Source organism: Bombus pascuorum, chromosome 11, assembly GCF_905332965.1.
Source record: "Bombus pascuorum chromosome 11, iyBomPasc1.1, whole genome shotgun sequence".
Classification (NCBI taxonomy): domain Eukaryota; kingdom Metazoa; phylum Arthropoda; class Insecta; order Hymenoptera; family Apidae; genus Bombus; species Bombus pascuorum.
In genome coordinates this window covers 2,723,385-2,741,497 of record NC_083498.1, presented here as the reverse complement: position 1 = coordinate 2,741,497, position 18,113 = coordinate 2,723,385, and the positions used below count along the sequence as shown (strand labels likewise).

The 18,113-nt window shown below is 38.1% G+C and overlaps 1 protein-coding gene and 1 long non-coding RNA gene across 4 annotated transcripts in view; one reads left to right on the top strand and one right to left on the bottom strand.

Annotated features, from left to right (window-relative positions):
- The window catches only part of LOC132911792 (uncharacterized), a 39,581-nt gene that overhangs the window by 10,519 nt on the left and 10,949 nt on the right, over positions 1-18,113 (bottom strand). For all 3 annotated transcript variants that reach the window (XM_060968731.1, XM_060968729.1, XM_060968730.1), the window contains one exon: positions 12,061-12,103. In XM_060968731.1, the coding sequence (XP_060824714.1) occupies positions 12,061-12,103 (43 nt within the window). The remainder of the gene's footprint in view (positions 1-12,060; positions 12,104-18,113) is intronic.
- LOC132911810 (uncharacterized) lies at positions 10,949-12,664 on the top strand. The gene is made up of 2 exons (XR_009659083.1): positions 10,949-11,299; positions 11,375-12,664. It is a non-coding gene; the product is annotated as an uncharacterized LOC132911810 (long non-coding RNA).

Genomic DNA, 18,113 nt, shown 5'->3' with positions numbered 1-18,113 from the left:
CGTGCTCGATGATTATTACACGGATACCGAGTAATTATACTCTGAATGCTTTCCAACTCCGTGGAAGAGTTGCTCTATCGAAAAATTGCTAATGTCGCTGCGGTCGGTGATACGATTGTATTTCTCGCTAGATAGAACCTGAACATTTGTAATAAATGTTGTCATACATTTGTAAATAAATAAATTTCTAAAGACAATCTAATGAAAAATCCACGAATTTATTATCAATATTATATTTTATGGCCTCGTGCAAGACGCGACAATATACTTCTACAAAAATGAGTTAATCCTGGTATCGAGTTTGTAAGCATTTGTACATTCCATATAAAAAGACGACAATATCAAATTCTGTCTAGAAATGGCTATACTGGAATTTGTTCTTTTATTTCGATTTTATGGCGATTCTTGTCAACTTTTATTTTCGTGATTGTAGAAATTTCTGTTTAAGATATAATTTACTTAATGGATTAACGGTATACAGCAACTTAATATATGGAAATAACTATAATGTATGGAACTAACATACGAAGAGAATTTGTCATATGAGTTAAACGGAGAAACACACGAACAGCTTGGGGGCTTGGCGCGCTTCAAACAGCTAGGTTTCTGAGAATAGCCATGCAACGGTGCCCGCAAACCCAGACCTTGGGATTACCACCAACTCTTATCGACGCTTAACCGCAACCGAAATATCGCGACGATATCTTCCTTTCTTCTTCCTCGTTTCGCTCATCTGAACTTTATCATTCGATCTCTTTTTCTCTCCCCTCGTCCTTCTTCTCTTCCGCCCCCTTCTCCTGCGCGCAATCTCTCTCGCTTCTCCGCACTTTTCTCGCCTTTCTCTATTACTCGTTTATTCACTACATCTTTCCTCTCTCGTTTATCTTTTTTAGCACTATCAACAATCTCGCCAATGCTAAACTGATTCCGACATGTATATGCATGTATGTGTCAGGGAAACACAGAAAAAGAAAAAGAGAGAGAAAGTGCAGATGATACAGAAGAGATAACGTACGAAAAAAATTAAAAAATAATAATTGGAAAATTAGAAAAAAGAATATACAGAAAGATCTTAAAATTTCGATACAACTTGAAAAATATGTAATTCTCCGCGTAAAAAGTCGAAGATTTAGGATACGATTTTTTTATATACATATAAATATCGTTGTATGTTTCGCGTTCGTAATTGTTATGCAGTGGCTACAAAAAGTATTTGTACATCACTGTTTTAATTTATTATTGCATGTATAAGATATTGTTACCACCGGTCAATCAAGCATGCGGATGACTTATGAGCGGTAGTATATGACTGATTACTTTTCTCTCCAGTGATCTACCTGCGAATACGACTTATGGAATACCCTAATAAGAATGTTGGTGGACGTTCGATACGAGCCGATTTATCCCAACGAGAAAGTCGTTTCGCGTTCATCGATTATTCACGTGCGAGTAAAGCTCGTGTAACAGCTGCACCCGTATAGCATATCGCAAGAGCCAAGCGTTAGACAATACGGTACACAGTGCCCTCATGGGGGAGGCCGAAAGTGTTATATGGGGGCGTGTAACGCTTCCTACTACCCAAGCGAAAGTCGACTATGCTCGATCGCGTAAACCGTACACCTCCCCAACTGGCTAGTTGTACTGGCTAGTACATGAACGATCTAACGAACTTCCAAACGATCAAATCGTCGTACGTACATATCTCGCATTTATTTCTCGATAACGTTTCCCTCTTCGTACGTTCCACGTGGCTCTCAGTACGTGCCAACTGAATTTTGTCGCTCGAACTGAACGCATGTTAATATAAGAAATTACTTCCTGCCTTGAGATATACCTTACGCAGTTCCTCAATTGAGATCAAACTTTCTCGCCGACTGTTTTCAGTAAACCATATATCTTCCAAACGTATAACGGGAGAAAACGTGACAAGAAGTTAGGACGTTCGTAATTTTGCTGTGTCCCTTGGACCCCTTATGGCGTGGAACCAATCGTGTATTTCGTTGTCGAGAAAATTTGCTAAGTCCAAGAAGACTAATAGTCATTGTTAATATACGTAAGAATTTTCTATTTAGTTTCATATTATGTTTTTCATTTTAATCATTAAGGAACTTCCTCTTATTGAAACAAGAGGCAGGTTCGGAGCATAAAAATTTGGAGGAGAATTTAGACAGTGAAATTAAAACTTCCTGCAAATATACGTGTAATAAGCTCTTTTCACAGGAACGTGTAAAAATTGTCAATGACGATCAAATTTGTAATTATTATTACGTCACAACCGTTGAAAATGTCGAGGTGTTTCGTGTATTGAAAATTCCGTTCATCCAATTCACTCCAATCGTAATCAGATCATAAATTACTCCATTCGAAATGACGATACTTGCAAATTAAAAAAAACGCCAAATTTTATCTACATATCATGCGATAGTTAACATTGTCGACTGGCTATTTAATGCAAAAATCAACGTACGCAGTCGACTATCTTATACAGAAACTAACAACATTTGCCCATGAATACGCATGTTTACTTATGATCTATCAACAATATGTTAAAAAGTACCGTCGTTACTGTTCTACTCGATTTTCAATTGAAGAAATAGGTTCGTATAAATGCGTCTAAAGTACGATTCGCAAAACGGCAGCCAGTTGCCAAAAACACGCGAAAGAAATAACGGAGGGACTAACGAATTTCCTGTGCAATAGTTATAAAGATCCGATTGTTCCTGTTTTACAAGATTTTCAATTGAGAAAGTACGTTTATGTATAAAAGTACGATTCACAAAACGGGCCGGTTCCCAAAAACACGCGAAAGAAGGAATGGAGGGAAAAACGACGATGACCGAACGGCGTAGACGGTCAAAGCGGCGAGACGATGAGTTTCTCCTCGTCCCGCGCAGGAAGGTTGCCGCCGTTCCCATGCCGGAGACTCTTCTCCGTCCACCCAGAGAGGAATTTAAATCTCAACGGTCGGTCGTGGTCTTTTATAGTGGGGAGAGGCGACACCGCTGAGGTTCGCGACGGTGCGACGGGAACGAAGAAAAGAGAAAAAGATAGACCGAAACCAGGAGGTAGGGAAGGCGAGCGTTCTCGTGTATAAGTGTACAAGTGTGTGTACATGCTGGAGAGAGAAAGAGCGCGAATGGAGGGCGAAGAGGAGAGAAGAGAAGGGGAAAAGAGAGCGAGCGAGAGAGGGAGAGAGAGAGAAAGCGTGCGCACGCGAGAGAGAGAGAGGGAGAGAGAAAGCGTGCGCACGCGAGAGAGGGAGAGAGAAAGCGTGCGCACGCGAGAGAGAGAGAGAGAGAAAGAGAAGAGAGCAACCACCCATGGAACACACTGTTTTGCCGTGTCTCGAACTCGGCTCCGGATTCGGTCTCGTTCTCGGTCTCGGGCTTCGACGACCCCGAGACGACTTCGGTTCCAACCCTGGGGAAAAGGGACTCAACATTGAACTAAGCAACTAATACAAAGTAGACATGAACAGGCCGCGATGAAGACGCCAAAGAAATCAACGGATCTGGAAACGGGAATAGGGAATAGGGGCGAGGAGATTCCGGTTAAAAGAGCGAAAGACTACTGACAAGGGGATAAGGAAAACAGAGTGTTGGAAAGAAGTGACGATGTAAACATGGTAGGAATGACGATAAGGGATGGAGATACAGAGAAGGTACAATAGGAAAAAGGAAAAGATTCCTGTTTTCAAGGAGAATACTGATAGCAGTATGTAGGCGAACATTTCGAATAAAAACAAATTGCATACTAGCTTCGATTTATTCGAGACGTAACGGGTATTAATTCCCGCCTACCTATTCCCGCCAACTCCCGCTAACTCCCGCCGACTTGTATATCAATTCGTATACATGCCTTGCATCTTTCTATGCTTCCTTCTTCTATACCAAACGGAAAGAGTTACGATTGAAAATCGTTCGGTTGTATAACGTATTTGGAGAAAAGTATTTTTATTATTTGTATGATTTGTATATTCGTTTATTTTGTATCTTTAAATCTGAATAATAGCGACAGCACATAGGGAAAGAAGGAAGCGATGCTAACGTCGTTTTGGTCTGGCTCTGACACGATATATTCTAGCCTGTGTTTCGTTTAAAACAGAAAAAGAGTAATATCCACTTGATCCAATCCCTCAGCTCTAGAGGATATTAAACCGACGTTAAAGCACGTTGCTGTGACCATGTCCCAATTAGCGTATTTACAGTCCCTACGCAACCGCTTCCCGTTTAAATGCTCCGGTTACTCTTATCTTGCGGAACGCCTCTGGTATTTTGTGCCAGTCTAAACGAAACGATTGATATCGTCGATGGTAATATTCAATCTCTTACAGCCCTATTTTCTATCAGATATATATACATGTATCATTTACACATAAAACTTCCAGTCTAATTGAACCATTTACGGATCAAAGTTCGAGATTTTAAAAATTTTAGCGTCAATACACTTGACCGATATCGAAGCTTGTCTCGTATAATTTCGTCAATTTCCTCTACTTCTTGGTTCGTGGAGTTAGCCACGATTTAGCAAATAAGCAACTCAATTGTCGTCTAATCATACTCGATTTATTTTCTCATCTGCTTGTATGATTCTTAACAATGACAACGACGAAGAGGAAAAGAGATCGCTTTGGTATGCTTTTAATGCGTCTCAACTTTTCTCTTTTTCTCTTTTTCAACTTCTCGACAAAGCGATCTACCACCCATACATCGTGCTAGCCGAGCACTACGGAAGCTCAAAGCCTTCCTTTAATACCTCCCACAGTTTCCCATTTTTGAGTCTGCTGATCTCTCTTGTAGCTTCACAGTGAAATCTTAGTTTCTTTCAAGACGACAACGACGTTCCTTCGGACCTGTTCCGTACCGTTCTCATAAAATGACCTTCCCAGAAAGCCGTTCTTTGCTATTTCTCTATACTCGCCGCGTATCATACAGTCTCGAGTATTTCACTCACAATGAAACTAGTTGCAACAGGTTTCGTCTGCATCAAGTAATGAAACAATAAGCATCAATCGATATTCTTCAGTCTCGATCTTAACCTGTTAACCTGGGAAGGACGAATTAACTCGTCGTTCCGATTATTAATCACTTAAATACAGGCCGTTAAAAAGAGCGGTTGGATGCTTAAACAACTTATAGTACTCATTAAAAGGAGTAAAGAATGTCCAATCAGTGTAGGTCCTAAGAGTAACCCTTTCGATGTAAAATCACCTTTTATTATTTATTAGACTACCTAATTTTTTCCATTCTAGACGCTTAAAAAAATCTCAAAAAATTCACATGATACGATTAGTTCTTGAGTGAAACGTTTGGAAAATTTTTCAAGAAAAATAAAAATACACCTGGAAGAAATTCACGAGTGAAATTTCGCGCGTAAACGATTCAGCTGGTCTACAGAGAGGTCTGTGGAGTTCCATGGGTTTTTCCAACCAGCTTTCCACGACTCGAAGAAACGAATCTCTTTAAAAGATGAAAATCTGCGACCAACATCGTTCATCCCCGGGGCGACTTTCTCACGCTAGCTCGGTTACTAAGTGAGGATGTGAAAGACCACGGCGTTCGAAGGTCGTTCGTTCAAATTGCTCGTTTTGCGCATCGCACAAAGCCACCTCTACCAGGACGCTAAGATCTCGGTACACGAATACACTTTATAACCGATTACATACAGCGAGGCTCCAACGTTCGACGTTACGGACCGTTCGAAATATTGCGCGAAGCTAGTTTTTTAAATGCTTGTGCTTATGTAAGCACACGATCGATTGGCGCGTGAACGAACGACAGAGCGCGATAGAAAGCACGAGAGTGGGGGGAGACAGAGAGAAATGGAGTGGGTGGTAGGAGGCTTAATGTAGGAAATGGAAGGGAGAGAAAAAATTGGTTGGAAGGGCGCTGTTGCTGGGGGCGAACTCCACCGTTACGAGTGGAGTAAAAACGGTTCGAAAAAGTAACGGATAAACGGAGAACTGAGATGGCAGAAGAATAGTAAGAGAACAAACGAAAAAGGAGTGGGAGAAAAAAGGCGCGCGAGAAAAGAAGAAAGAGAGGAGAAAGGGTCGGAGGGAGGAGAAAGACGAAAGAACGAAGTGAAGATTGGTGGGTGGGGAAGATATGATAGAAGGAAGAAAAGGAGGAAAGAAAGCAAAGAGATACGGAAAGAGAGAGGCGAAAGGAGTGTTTGAGAGAGGGGCGCGAGAAGCGTAGAAGATGAGGCGGATGAGGTGACGGGATGATGGGGAAACGAGTATGGGTAGACATGCAGGCATGCAGACAAACAGGCACCGAGTGGATACTGGAGAAAGAAGTTGAGAGGAAGGAGGAAGTTGCGCAACGGTCAACCGACGCGGCATTAGAGAAGCGCATCAAACCAACCCACGTAAATACTTCTTCCGTTTATTTAAAAATATAAGACGATCCAAAAAGATGAAGCCAGAATAAAGATGAAACGTGTGAAAGGTTGATAACACGCGCCCAAGAAGAAGAAAGATGAAAGCACTTATCGATTGATACGATCTGAACATAACGATCTCTGAATCTTGGAACGAGTATAAAAGGAAAGAGCTATAAGAAGGCCGTAATAAAATTCATCCCCCGGAACGAGCCGCCGAGGCATGCATCCGATTTCTTTCTTTCTCGACCAGCTCTCGGGTTTGGTCCAGCTCGTTGGTTACCGCCGCTATGCAGCTACCTGTGAGGGAGTGAATCGTATAAGTACGAATAACAACCTGTTCCCCTCTACCTGCTCGGAGAGTAGCTACGTGTATGTGCGCGGATAACAGCTCCTTTCCTTTGATCTCGAATGACAAAAGACATCCTATGACCACACGTATACTCGCTAATTCGCGCGTCTACTTCTTCGCTTCCGTGAAATACGCATACACGTTTCTTTTAAATATTTATAAATACACGATCTTATTTTAACGTGCTCCTTGAATACCACTCGCTTTCAATCCAATCTTGCATTTGTTCCACGTGGGCCCTGGTAATATGAGAAGAACGAGCGGAGTCTCCGATAACTCTTGGTAGGTAGTACGTTGGAAAGTTACAAGCGGAAAAGTTCGTATTGTAGACCGTTGGAAATATTAAGATAGTATTCTTGGTCCAATGTCCGTTCTTCTCCCATACAAGTCACGGACTGAATAAGGACACACAATAAATGGTCTATACACAATGAAAAAAGCAATTAATGGCGCTTGGTATTGGGTCGCTTCGCGGAAATGGTCGAAATCACCGAGAATCTCAGTCAGTTTCCCTCCAAAACCGGTCAGCTGATGGTATTTGCCCGACCAGCTGAAGGGACGGCTGTCAAGGGTAGGCAGACTCGGCCATTTTTAAATCCCTCGTAGCCGCCGATTTAAAAGACCACGCTTGTTTTCTGCTGCGCGTCGGCCTACTCGCCTCAGCCCCAGTCCCGGCCCCGGCCCTGGCCCCATCCCCCACCAGGTTTGCTTTCTGACGACGCGACGCGACGTACAGTGGCTCACGAAAGTATTTGAACATTTACAATAGAATTTTTTTATGAATGCACTATGTACATTGTACGAGATTTTCCGAAATATCGCTAACATTGTAACGAAACGCAATTATCATAATTATAATACTAAAATTTGAAACCAATCCGAAAATATATATATAAAAATTACAAGACATTTATTACAAACATATATTTACTGAAAAATTAGTATAGCTCGTGAACAATAGTCTTAAATACACAATTGACGCTAAACATGGTTTCACTATATATTGTGGCTTGCTAGTATAGCGAATAGCTGTCAATATAATTTGGTGATCTTTGCGAGGCGCATACTTTCCATTTACTGGAAAGTAAATATCGTGTAAATTCTATATACATTTTCAGATTCCGTTCAAATTTTGCCAATGTAATCACGACAGTCGTGCTTCGTTACAGTGCTAATGAAATAAAACATTTTTCGTGCAATATATATAGAAAAAGTTTCTTCAAGTATTTTCGTGAGCCACTGTAACTTCGTCTCGATCTGTCCCGACCCATCAGCTCTCGCCTCCTCTCATGTTATCTTCTTCTCGTCTCGTTTCATCTCATCTCGCCCCCTACCTTGTCAAGGCGTAAACACCATTCCGTTCCCTTTACATTTGTACCCTTAGACCGACGTTGGTATCGCGGCTACCTTTTCCCGCGCTCATTCCTACTTTCCACGTTGTCTCGTTTCTTCACGCTAACCGGTCGAGTTGCAACGAACGTCCACGCACGTTGTCCGCGCATCCAACGAATCGCGCTTGTTTTTCATTATCTCCGCTTCACCGTTTTAGCCTCCAACCGTTACGACGATCACGGTTCAAATAATCAAACGCGAGTCGGTTGATCGCCGCACACTTTCGGCATCGAACGACTATCTTCGATCTTTTCTTTTCACCATAATGTTACACGTTCGCTCGCTGAATTTCGTTTTGATGCACTTGCAATTTGTGGCTTCTGTTTATAACCTATGATTTTTTTATAGGATAATGATCTTCCTATCTCCCTCTTTCTCTCTGTAGTTTAAAGCTGAGATCTTTTTGATTTTATCCGTCAGAAAGTACTCATTTATTTGTAAAAATGCCTTTTATACTAGTACTATATCGTATACTAATTTTTTGCTGTATTTACTGTATACTAATCTTTTCACGCTAAATATTCATGTACATATATATAGCAGCTCACGGAAACATTCGTGGACTTGTAGAAACCTTTCCTTTTCTACGAAACATTTCGAAATTTCATTAACACCGTAACGAGACTTGATTATCACTATTGTATTGGTAAAGTCCGAAACAAATTTGAGAATGAATATAAAAGGTACAAGATATTTTGTGCAAGTATATATATATATATAGTCTTCACTGGAATTTTGATTCAAATGGTTCACGATTAGAGCAATTGTTCCAAGCATGCAGTTCGCTCTTAGGATTTCGCTATTTTGTAAAGTGGGAATATTTAAGAAAAATGACAACTAACAAAATGCTTAAATTAGTAAGAAGCTAATAGAAATCTTTCAAACTGCTTGGCACTCTGTGCACGTCAATAGTTCAATTATTTCTTGTAACGTTTTATGAGAGAAAAATATGAGACTGCAGAAAATGATCTATCGTTTGATAAATGGAATTCTACGGTGGATTTATTCAAAGGAAACTATATAAATAAAAGGCTCATGACATCAATAGCTACGTTCTAACGACAGGTCCCACACGGCAACAAAGCAAAATAGACGAAAAGAACGAAACGCGCCGTTTTTCCTTTCGTGGGCTCTTTTCTTGAAGATTTCAGGTAAGTATATCGATCCTCGTGACCGCAAGGCACAGGTACTACACAATGTGTTCAACATCTTCTCACACCTACCTGAAAACTCGATTCAAAAAGTACTCTAATTGGGACTCATCACAATTTAGTGAGTGACAATTTAGTTTTTCATATGTTTTTCAATATATTTATCACGAGTCTTTCAAATTTGTTTCTTTCGTTCTTTGACTACTTGGTCGATTCTCCTTCTTTTTTTCCTTTGGTTTATTGCACAGTTAATTCGTAAAATCGAACATAAAGGTTAAGAACGAAGGAGAAGAAAAGAGAGGAAGAGAGAAATTTGGAGGGAAGACTAGGATGGTGGTGGAAAAAAAAGCGGGAATGTTGCGGCGATCAGCTGAGAAATATTCCAAAAGAGGCTGGTCGGTCGGCCCTTTCGACAAACCGGTTAGCCTGGCGTGGGGCATCTTGGCGGGAAACCTCCGCCAATGACAGTCCGCTGCTTTATCTCTTTCTCACTTCTTCCCTTCCTCCTTCCTTCTCTTTTGCTCGTTTGTCTTTCCCCTACCTTCCAGTCGGCTTTCTTAGAAGGAACGCAAAGCATTTGCATTCACGAGGGAGACCACCGCATAGATGCCTGGCCTGTATCGCGTACACGTTTTGTGTCGTTGACGCGTATCTATGAAAAATTCCTCTTCTAACAATTCTGAACAATTGTTCGTCGAAAGAAAATAATAGCGATAAAGCGACCGAAAACGTGCTTCGTGGTAACCTCGATTAGTAAAAGCAAATAACGAATTGTAAACAGATCTCCCTTCGTTGGCAACGTTACTTCTCTTCCCTTTAACAAACTTTTCGGTCGTAGAATATCATATGAAAGTTGGTATCTACTGTATATTACATTAAATGATAGATGTCTGTGAATATGTTCAAATACGATATTTCTTTTAAATTTCTATTACATACGATAGCTAGTGCTGTTTATGTGTATGTACAGCAGCGTGCAAATGTCTTAAGACTCGTTCAGATTAATTCAAGTAACTTGGCACCACTTTGTTGAGAAATCATTATCATTTACTTAGGTTGGAATATTTTTTCAAATTTCTACTCTCGTCCTTGTTAATCGATTCACGTGACTTCAAACAATTCGAGTTTGTTGGGCGAGATTGTTATCTTATTTGATTATTAATGTCTTATTAGATATGATTAATGTAAGCTTGTTATACCTAATTAGAAATTTGTGTTTTCAAGTTTTTAAATAAAATCGAACTGTTATTGCTTTCAGCTATATCTTGACTAAAAAGAAACAACTGTTGCTAGGTTATGTAATGCTATCCCAGTTTCGTACTTGCCAATGTCGGTTCCCTAGATCAAGTCAATTTTTTCTGAACTTTGCGCTCACAGCCATACTTCATATACGTGATATTTTTATTAGACGTTACTAAGTCATCGCTACAATTTTATTTCATTGTATGCTGAGTTCAATTTGTGTGTAATAAAACACTCTGTTACGATGGTTCTGTAGTTATGACACCAACGGGAACTAGTTCCTTACCATCCTTTCAATGAACATAACCTATGCTTTCTGAAGAAAAAGAAATGATATACTATTTCATATTTTATGATCTCAAACATGATGTATCTCGTTTCTTATTATACTAATCGCAACATGTAAGAATCAAACATTTTTGAATAGTTTTATAGTTACGAGATACAATGTACGACTAATTGCTATTACAAAATCGCCCAAGGCTTTTACAGAGTACTGTACGCAAACGTGATCGACGGGAGTAAAATTGTTAGAGACTTAGTTCACGTGTGGTCTCCCGTGTAGCAAAGTTGAAACATATACACGACCCAAACGCACCCGAACCGTCTACGAGCTAAAGTGGGCGGCGTTATTCTTAGCGAGTAGGGATACGATGAACTTGCTTGCCCGAACCGTTTTGCTTGATTTTTTAACGGTCGCGTCACGAGAGCAACGAAGAGAAATATAAAGATAAAATATCGGCTACTGCAGCAGAAACTTGCTGGAATGCGAACAAATGTAAGTAGATGAACTAACGCATGATATAATTTTAACAACTATTTCCATCTGCTGTTTGTCTACTTGTTGTAAAAGGAATAGAAGGAGTCCAGAAGGAAGAAGAAGGAAAAAGAGGGAGGATGATATCGAATAAAGCGTAGGAGCTAGTTGAAGCGTGAAACGGGAAAGAAAACCGACGAGTACGGCGCCGAACGAGATGGATAAGCTTACCAGAAACGGTGGGAACCGGCGAGTGAGGTAGAAAGAGAAAGAAAAGACAAGTGAATCTTCCTCGCGATGAATGGAACTAGAAAATATGAATGGTCTTGGTCAGCGTTTTCGAGTTATAGCGTTCAACGAGATATCCACTATATCAATGTGTATGTATTGTCCATTTCAAAATATTTCAAATGTCGAATAATTTGTAAATGATGCGTTAATATGAAATGTTAATTTTGTTTATACATCGTTGATTTTTTAAGATGGTCTCGAATAATTCGTAAATAACAAACGAATGCTTTGTCGGTATAATGATATGAGGAAAAAACGAAACAAAATGACAAGGGACTTAGAATAAACGATTTAAGAAATGATATCTCTATATCCAAGATTTTGGATAAAAAAAGAGAGGTACATATTGTCAACTTTTTATAAGAAAAAAATATTAATGATAGTGTTACAAATGATTCTATGTTAGGACGTAAAATTTGTAGTACTACGTTTGACGAGTTAATATAAAATGTTACTCGACTATTAGAATCGAAGCCAAAAAATACACTCACCGTTTGTTGTTGCTATAACTGGATTGTTCACAGTGATCCAAATCTGGAATTAAATAAAAGATAAGATTAGTTGGTTGATGTATAAGAATAAAATACATGTATAGAAAATTAAATTAAATAATAGATACATATATAAAAATATATATTCTACAAGCATACATTTCTTCATTTTCGATCAGTCGAACGATCTGCAAGCATTCCTTCATTTGTAAATATCCTAGATAGAAAGAGTTCTTATATTAAACGCTATGTTGACCGGATAGTTAGATATGAGAAAAATATAAGAACATGAAATCGAGCAGTAACGAGTATATTTTGCGTAAAAGGTAAAAGAAAAGGTGACCGCAATACGAAATAGGGTCGCTAGAAGACCGGAACGCCTTTCCTCCTTATTGCGTTCACTGTACAGTATTTCCGCAGGAAGTTGGTGCAGTGTCTGTGACGAGTTCGTTCATTTTACTGGTTACCAACTTCTTACTAGTACATAGTTTATCCTTTTGACTATTATTTATAAACAAAGTATATCTTTTACTTATAAATAATCTATACTATACCATATCTACACTATATCTTTTATAAATAAAGTAAGTCTTCTTATGTAAAATATTCTAAATGATTCTTTTAAAATACACTATTTACTTAAAGAAAGAAAAAGAAAAGAGAAATATTCTATTCTGATATACTATCTTTATTCCACCTCTCAGCGTTAACTCAGGTAGTATGTTTTTTCTTCATTAACGATTCTTTTCATCTTGTCTTTCCTCTTCCTGCGATGGCACGGTTAAGGTGGTTACGGTTACGGTGGTTACGGTTACGGTTGAGGCTATGCGGATACGGTTACGAAAATGAATAACTCTTTTTTCGCGACTGACCAGTCTTGTCACTGCACCAGCTTACATCAGAATTGTCAAACAGATTCCGAGGCAAGCGAAAGACGACAAATAAAAAGCAAGAGAGAACAACCGTTCCTTTACTACTGGACAAGACTGTATCGTGGCCAGTAGCGAGTAAAAATATTGGTACAGGACAGTTTTCTGTCTGAAGTCTCGTGTAAATTTCTTTGAAGGATATGATCCTTTGCTAATTTTTTTTTTTTGTAAATTACTAAGTTTTAATAGATTTGCGATTTAATTTCTTTAGTACAAATTTTATTCTTTAGTTGTCGTTGGTGTTAAAAGGGAAAGGATGCTGAAGGTTTCGAAGATGAGACTTAAGCTGAAACATGGAAAGATCTAACTAGACCGTTGGACCGCGTAAAAAACGACGGTGGTTAAATATACACCACACCACCAAGGAGAGAAGGATGAGGGAGAGATTTTAGGGTGGAACTGCATTTGTACATGTTCATGTCGACTTTTCGAATAACCGCCCTCCTACTAAAATCTATTTTCGACGTTAATATCTGTGTTCTATAAATAAAGAATAAATACAAACTACTAGCGGAGGAGCTGTCACAGTCACGCGGACCAGACTAGCGAGATTAGGATGCAGATGTCGAACGTATGTTCCGTAATCATTAGAATCGTACGTGCACACATCTATGAGAGTATACATGCGTGTACATGTTACCGATCGATATCATATCAACAAAATTCAATCAAATAAAAATCGAATTTAGACAAACGCCTGAACTAACGTTGCAATAAATGATTATCACGCATTGTTCAATGTAGCTAATGTTTATCTGTTTATCCACTTATTTGTATTTGAAATATAAAATAATATGTTAAAAATAATTGTTGAGTAAGAAGGAATTATTTGGTGTTAAAGTAGATGGAATAGAATGATTGTGCAAACATAATGGTGGTCATCTGACCCAAATTATAATAGAAACTTATCGCAAGTAGTCCGAACTACGTACGGTTTTGTTCATATCTCTTAGCATTTCTATTTGGAATGAAGATTATAGGAGGAAAACATAACAAGTCAATATTTCTCAATTTTCTGACTGGCCACTTGGTAACCAAAAGAGTGATTTATTGTTACTTGCATTGAAAAATCACTCGCTATGCGCAAAGACATATTACGTTTAAAAAACAAGCAAAAAGTCCAAAAAGTTTTATATAAAACCACAGAATAATTATACAATTACGATAGCCACAAATAATATGCAACTAGTTACAAGTGTATTGGACTTTAAAATTCCACTATGTAACCTCAAAATATTAACAAGTCGTTAAATTAGAACATACTCGTTGGTGTCCGAAGTAGACGTAGCAGAATAATCGTGCAAATATAATGAAACGGTGTATGGTCGCAGAGTCTAACCGTTTTCATCCAACAGACTGTCTTCGAGTCGATAACCGAGAGAAGAAAAGCCTACGACAATGTACGGTGGCACGAGCCAAGTGGAGGGTTGGGGTTGCAACGCGTTTCACTTGGGTACCCACCATACGTACACTCGCGTACGTTCGTATATTCGCTCAACGATGGTAAGCATTCGACTACACACTGCCAGGTGGTGACTGTCGTCCCATGTGTGCTCATATGTCTGCCCCCTGAGCCCTTACCTTCCCCTAGTGGGGTAAGTACCGACCCCTTGGAATACCAGGAGACACCAGAGGCACACGTTAGCGCCCCATCGTTTTCCTGCGTTCAACGCTCTAGTACCCGACTACACCTAATTGCTCCCGTTGTTCCTACCGTGGATCATATATTCTCTGTCTCATCCCTTTTCTTTCCATTTTCCTCATCCTTTCATTTTTCATCCATTTTCTTTCCTTTGGTACAACCTCATTTTTTTGTCCTATTAAGAAAAATAACAATTATCTAAACTATAGAGAAAGCTAGTATATTTGTATTGTATTTATATAATCGCATATCTTAGCTTATCTATGCTCATTGCAACCGTAATACGTTATATATCATACACTTAAGCGCACAAATTCCCTATGCTGTAGTAGCGTTCATACAACTTGTACAATTTCGTTGATGAGAAAAAATTCGACGGTTGACCAATAGAAGTATTGATCGGTTAGCAAAAAAACGACAGGAGATATATATAGGGCGCGGACTACCCTCGCCAACTGGATATCACCGAATCCGATTGTAATTTTTATAAATAGCTGCTTGATGAACATGAAATATTTCATTTTCCTAATATTCTTCTAACGTGTAGACTCCTTCAGTATTAATACTCTTTCTTTAAGCAACATGGTATTTTGTTTCTATTTCTATCCTATTTAAATAATAAAATTATTTTATAATGAATAAAAAGATGAACAAATTGGATAGCCAAATATATAACAAGTGAATAAATAGAAGCTACTAACAAATAAGTTACGAACCATGGAATGAAAGAGTTATATATCGCTCGTTTACCACACAGGTGCAACCCATTGCACCATGACCGTCATCGAACCGTCAAGGTATCGAATTGGAACGTTTCATACATTTACAAAGTGACGCAAAATTATTGCAAAATTAAAAATTATCGCAAAACAATTTCCGGTAACATGAGATAATGTTGCTTATTAATTGTACATTCTCACTCCTCTTCTCAACGTCCTTCGATGAATAACATACTTGAAAAGGGGGTAGCACAGGTAATAAGGGAAACCCCTACCTATGGTTGCTTGAAGATTTGAGAAAATTAACAACGTGCTTTATTATCTGTGCTCGTATTGTCTTATGTGTACTTGCACAATTGATCCAATATTATTAATGAAATCTGAACAAATATTTTGTAACAAATTACAAATTACAAATTGACAATACCAATAGATTCTCTCACATAATTGGAATATGTTTGATAATAAAACATAAAAATTTACGATCAAATTTTACAAATTACAAATAATCCAATCATCTTATTTGACATACAATTATAAAATTACTTTTATGCTTACTTCTATAGCCTACAACTTGTCACTTAACAATTCATTGATAGTATTAATTAGTGCACAAGTATTCTGGTTGTTGCCCTTTTGTTTACTATACAATACTAATAAAAAAAGGAAACCTTAAAAACACAGCAAGTAAGTAGAGGGGAAAAAGACGGACTATACGTTAAATAGATATTTCTGATAACGTGTGTGATTATACACGCGCGTGCATCAGCGCGTAATATATGATAAAGCACAAATGGCGATTAAACAAAGGTCACCGTTCAGGGAATAACACAGCTGCTAACGAAATACGTTTCACCGCGCTCTTGCTCTTCCGCATCGCGAGTTACGATAAACGTCTGTTTCCAACGTTTCAAACTGTCTCAAACGCTACGCATCTTTACCATAACTACGGAACGAACAATAAAAGAAAATGTCAAATTAAAATATTCGAATAAATATAAAGTCGATCAAGAAGAAAAAAAGTGGAGCGGAGAAGCAAAAAAAGATTATAGGAAGGGGAAGACGACGTGGACGTATGGAGTGAAAGAAATTAAAGAAGGAGGGGAAAGAAGAGAGAAAATGACGAAGAGATGGTAAAGGGTTTCGAGAATCTATAAGAGCCTATAAGGTGTGAGGGGTATCTCAGGTTTTTGTATTCTCGAGGGTTTCGGTGTATTAGCATTTCTCGTGGAGCCGGTAAGGCAGGTCTTGCAATCTGAACCTCCAAGTTTTGATTGGCAACCTTTAACGGTTATAAACCGAATTACTAATCAGATTTTTTTGTCAATCCAAACAGCTTTCCTTCTGATCAAAGAAGTCAGTCATTTCGTATTGGTTCACCATTAGTTCTACCAGATGATTTTTTGTTTCAAAATAAACGGAAAAATAAATATATATGAGAACATTACTTATGTATTGAAGCAATCATTGCAAATTGTTCTGCATTAATTTGCTGTTTGCGCAAAATAACGTATTTATTCCGTTATTCTCGTTCCAATGTGAATAGCTTATTTCATATCCCCACCACGTTGCTCTTTACCCCCACTCTATTCCACCTTAATCACACTCCCCTCCACTTGCAGTTTTCTCTACACAACTTCAACATTTTTTTTATTATCGATAATTAACCAAATATGAGTAATTTATGAACCAAAAATGAGACTTAACTCATAATTGTTATGATGGTCATTTTTATAAATAGAAATATTTAGAAACTTATAAAAAGTAGTATTGTAGGTAATTCGGGTAATACATCGCTATATAGTTGTTAAGTTATACATTAATTAACTATGTAGTGCTAGGAGAGGGTATTTTCCAAATTATTGTGAAAATGAAAATTACTACGGTTTTATAGCTCCCACTTTATCAATTATGCGTTAGAAACATATGTATACGAAAAATTATTCTTTATACAAATCTGATGACTAAAATATGCCGATGTATTTTTTGAGACACTGTACTGTTGTAGTTTTGCAAGTATTCATTTTGCTTACCTACTACATTCTCATCGATTACATTGTTCTTGCAATTCGAATAATTGCGCGGTGAGAGCGCGGAGTTCATCAAGCTACGAACAATTCCGGAAATTGGTGACACGAATGTTGCTGTTTGCTCTTGACGTTTATCCGGTGAACATTCGTCTATTTCAGTAATGCACGATAATACAGACACATGTTTACAACCAGACATCGTATCTCTTGTGCGTCCAATTTTTTCAACACTTTCAATGCGTCTAAACCAATAGGTTTTACGTGCCCTTACGAGGACTACGAATCAAAAATAATCTGCAAACGGAAATATAGAAGAGATGTATCTAGAATCTACGTGAGAATTTGAAGAAGCACGAATTTAATGATAAAATGATAAATAATGAAGGGCGAAGAACGAACTCAATATTATATTCTGAATTATAACATTATTATATTATATATAATATAATATAATAATATTAAACTAAAATATTTTTTAATTATTTACTTTGTTCTCTCAGTCTAAATAGCTATCCAATCAAACTTTCGAATAAAAACTGTTTCACGAATTAATGTGCAGTATCTTGTGAATTTTTCTTATACTTAACCTGCAATTAGAATTAGAAGCAATTAATTATACGTTCATCTCTTATCAGTCGTAAATATCAAATCTGACCGATATCAACAATAAAAGGTTTGAGTATCTTATTTTTTACCTCTTTAATAATACATGTATGAACCTAATTAATCAATC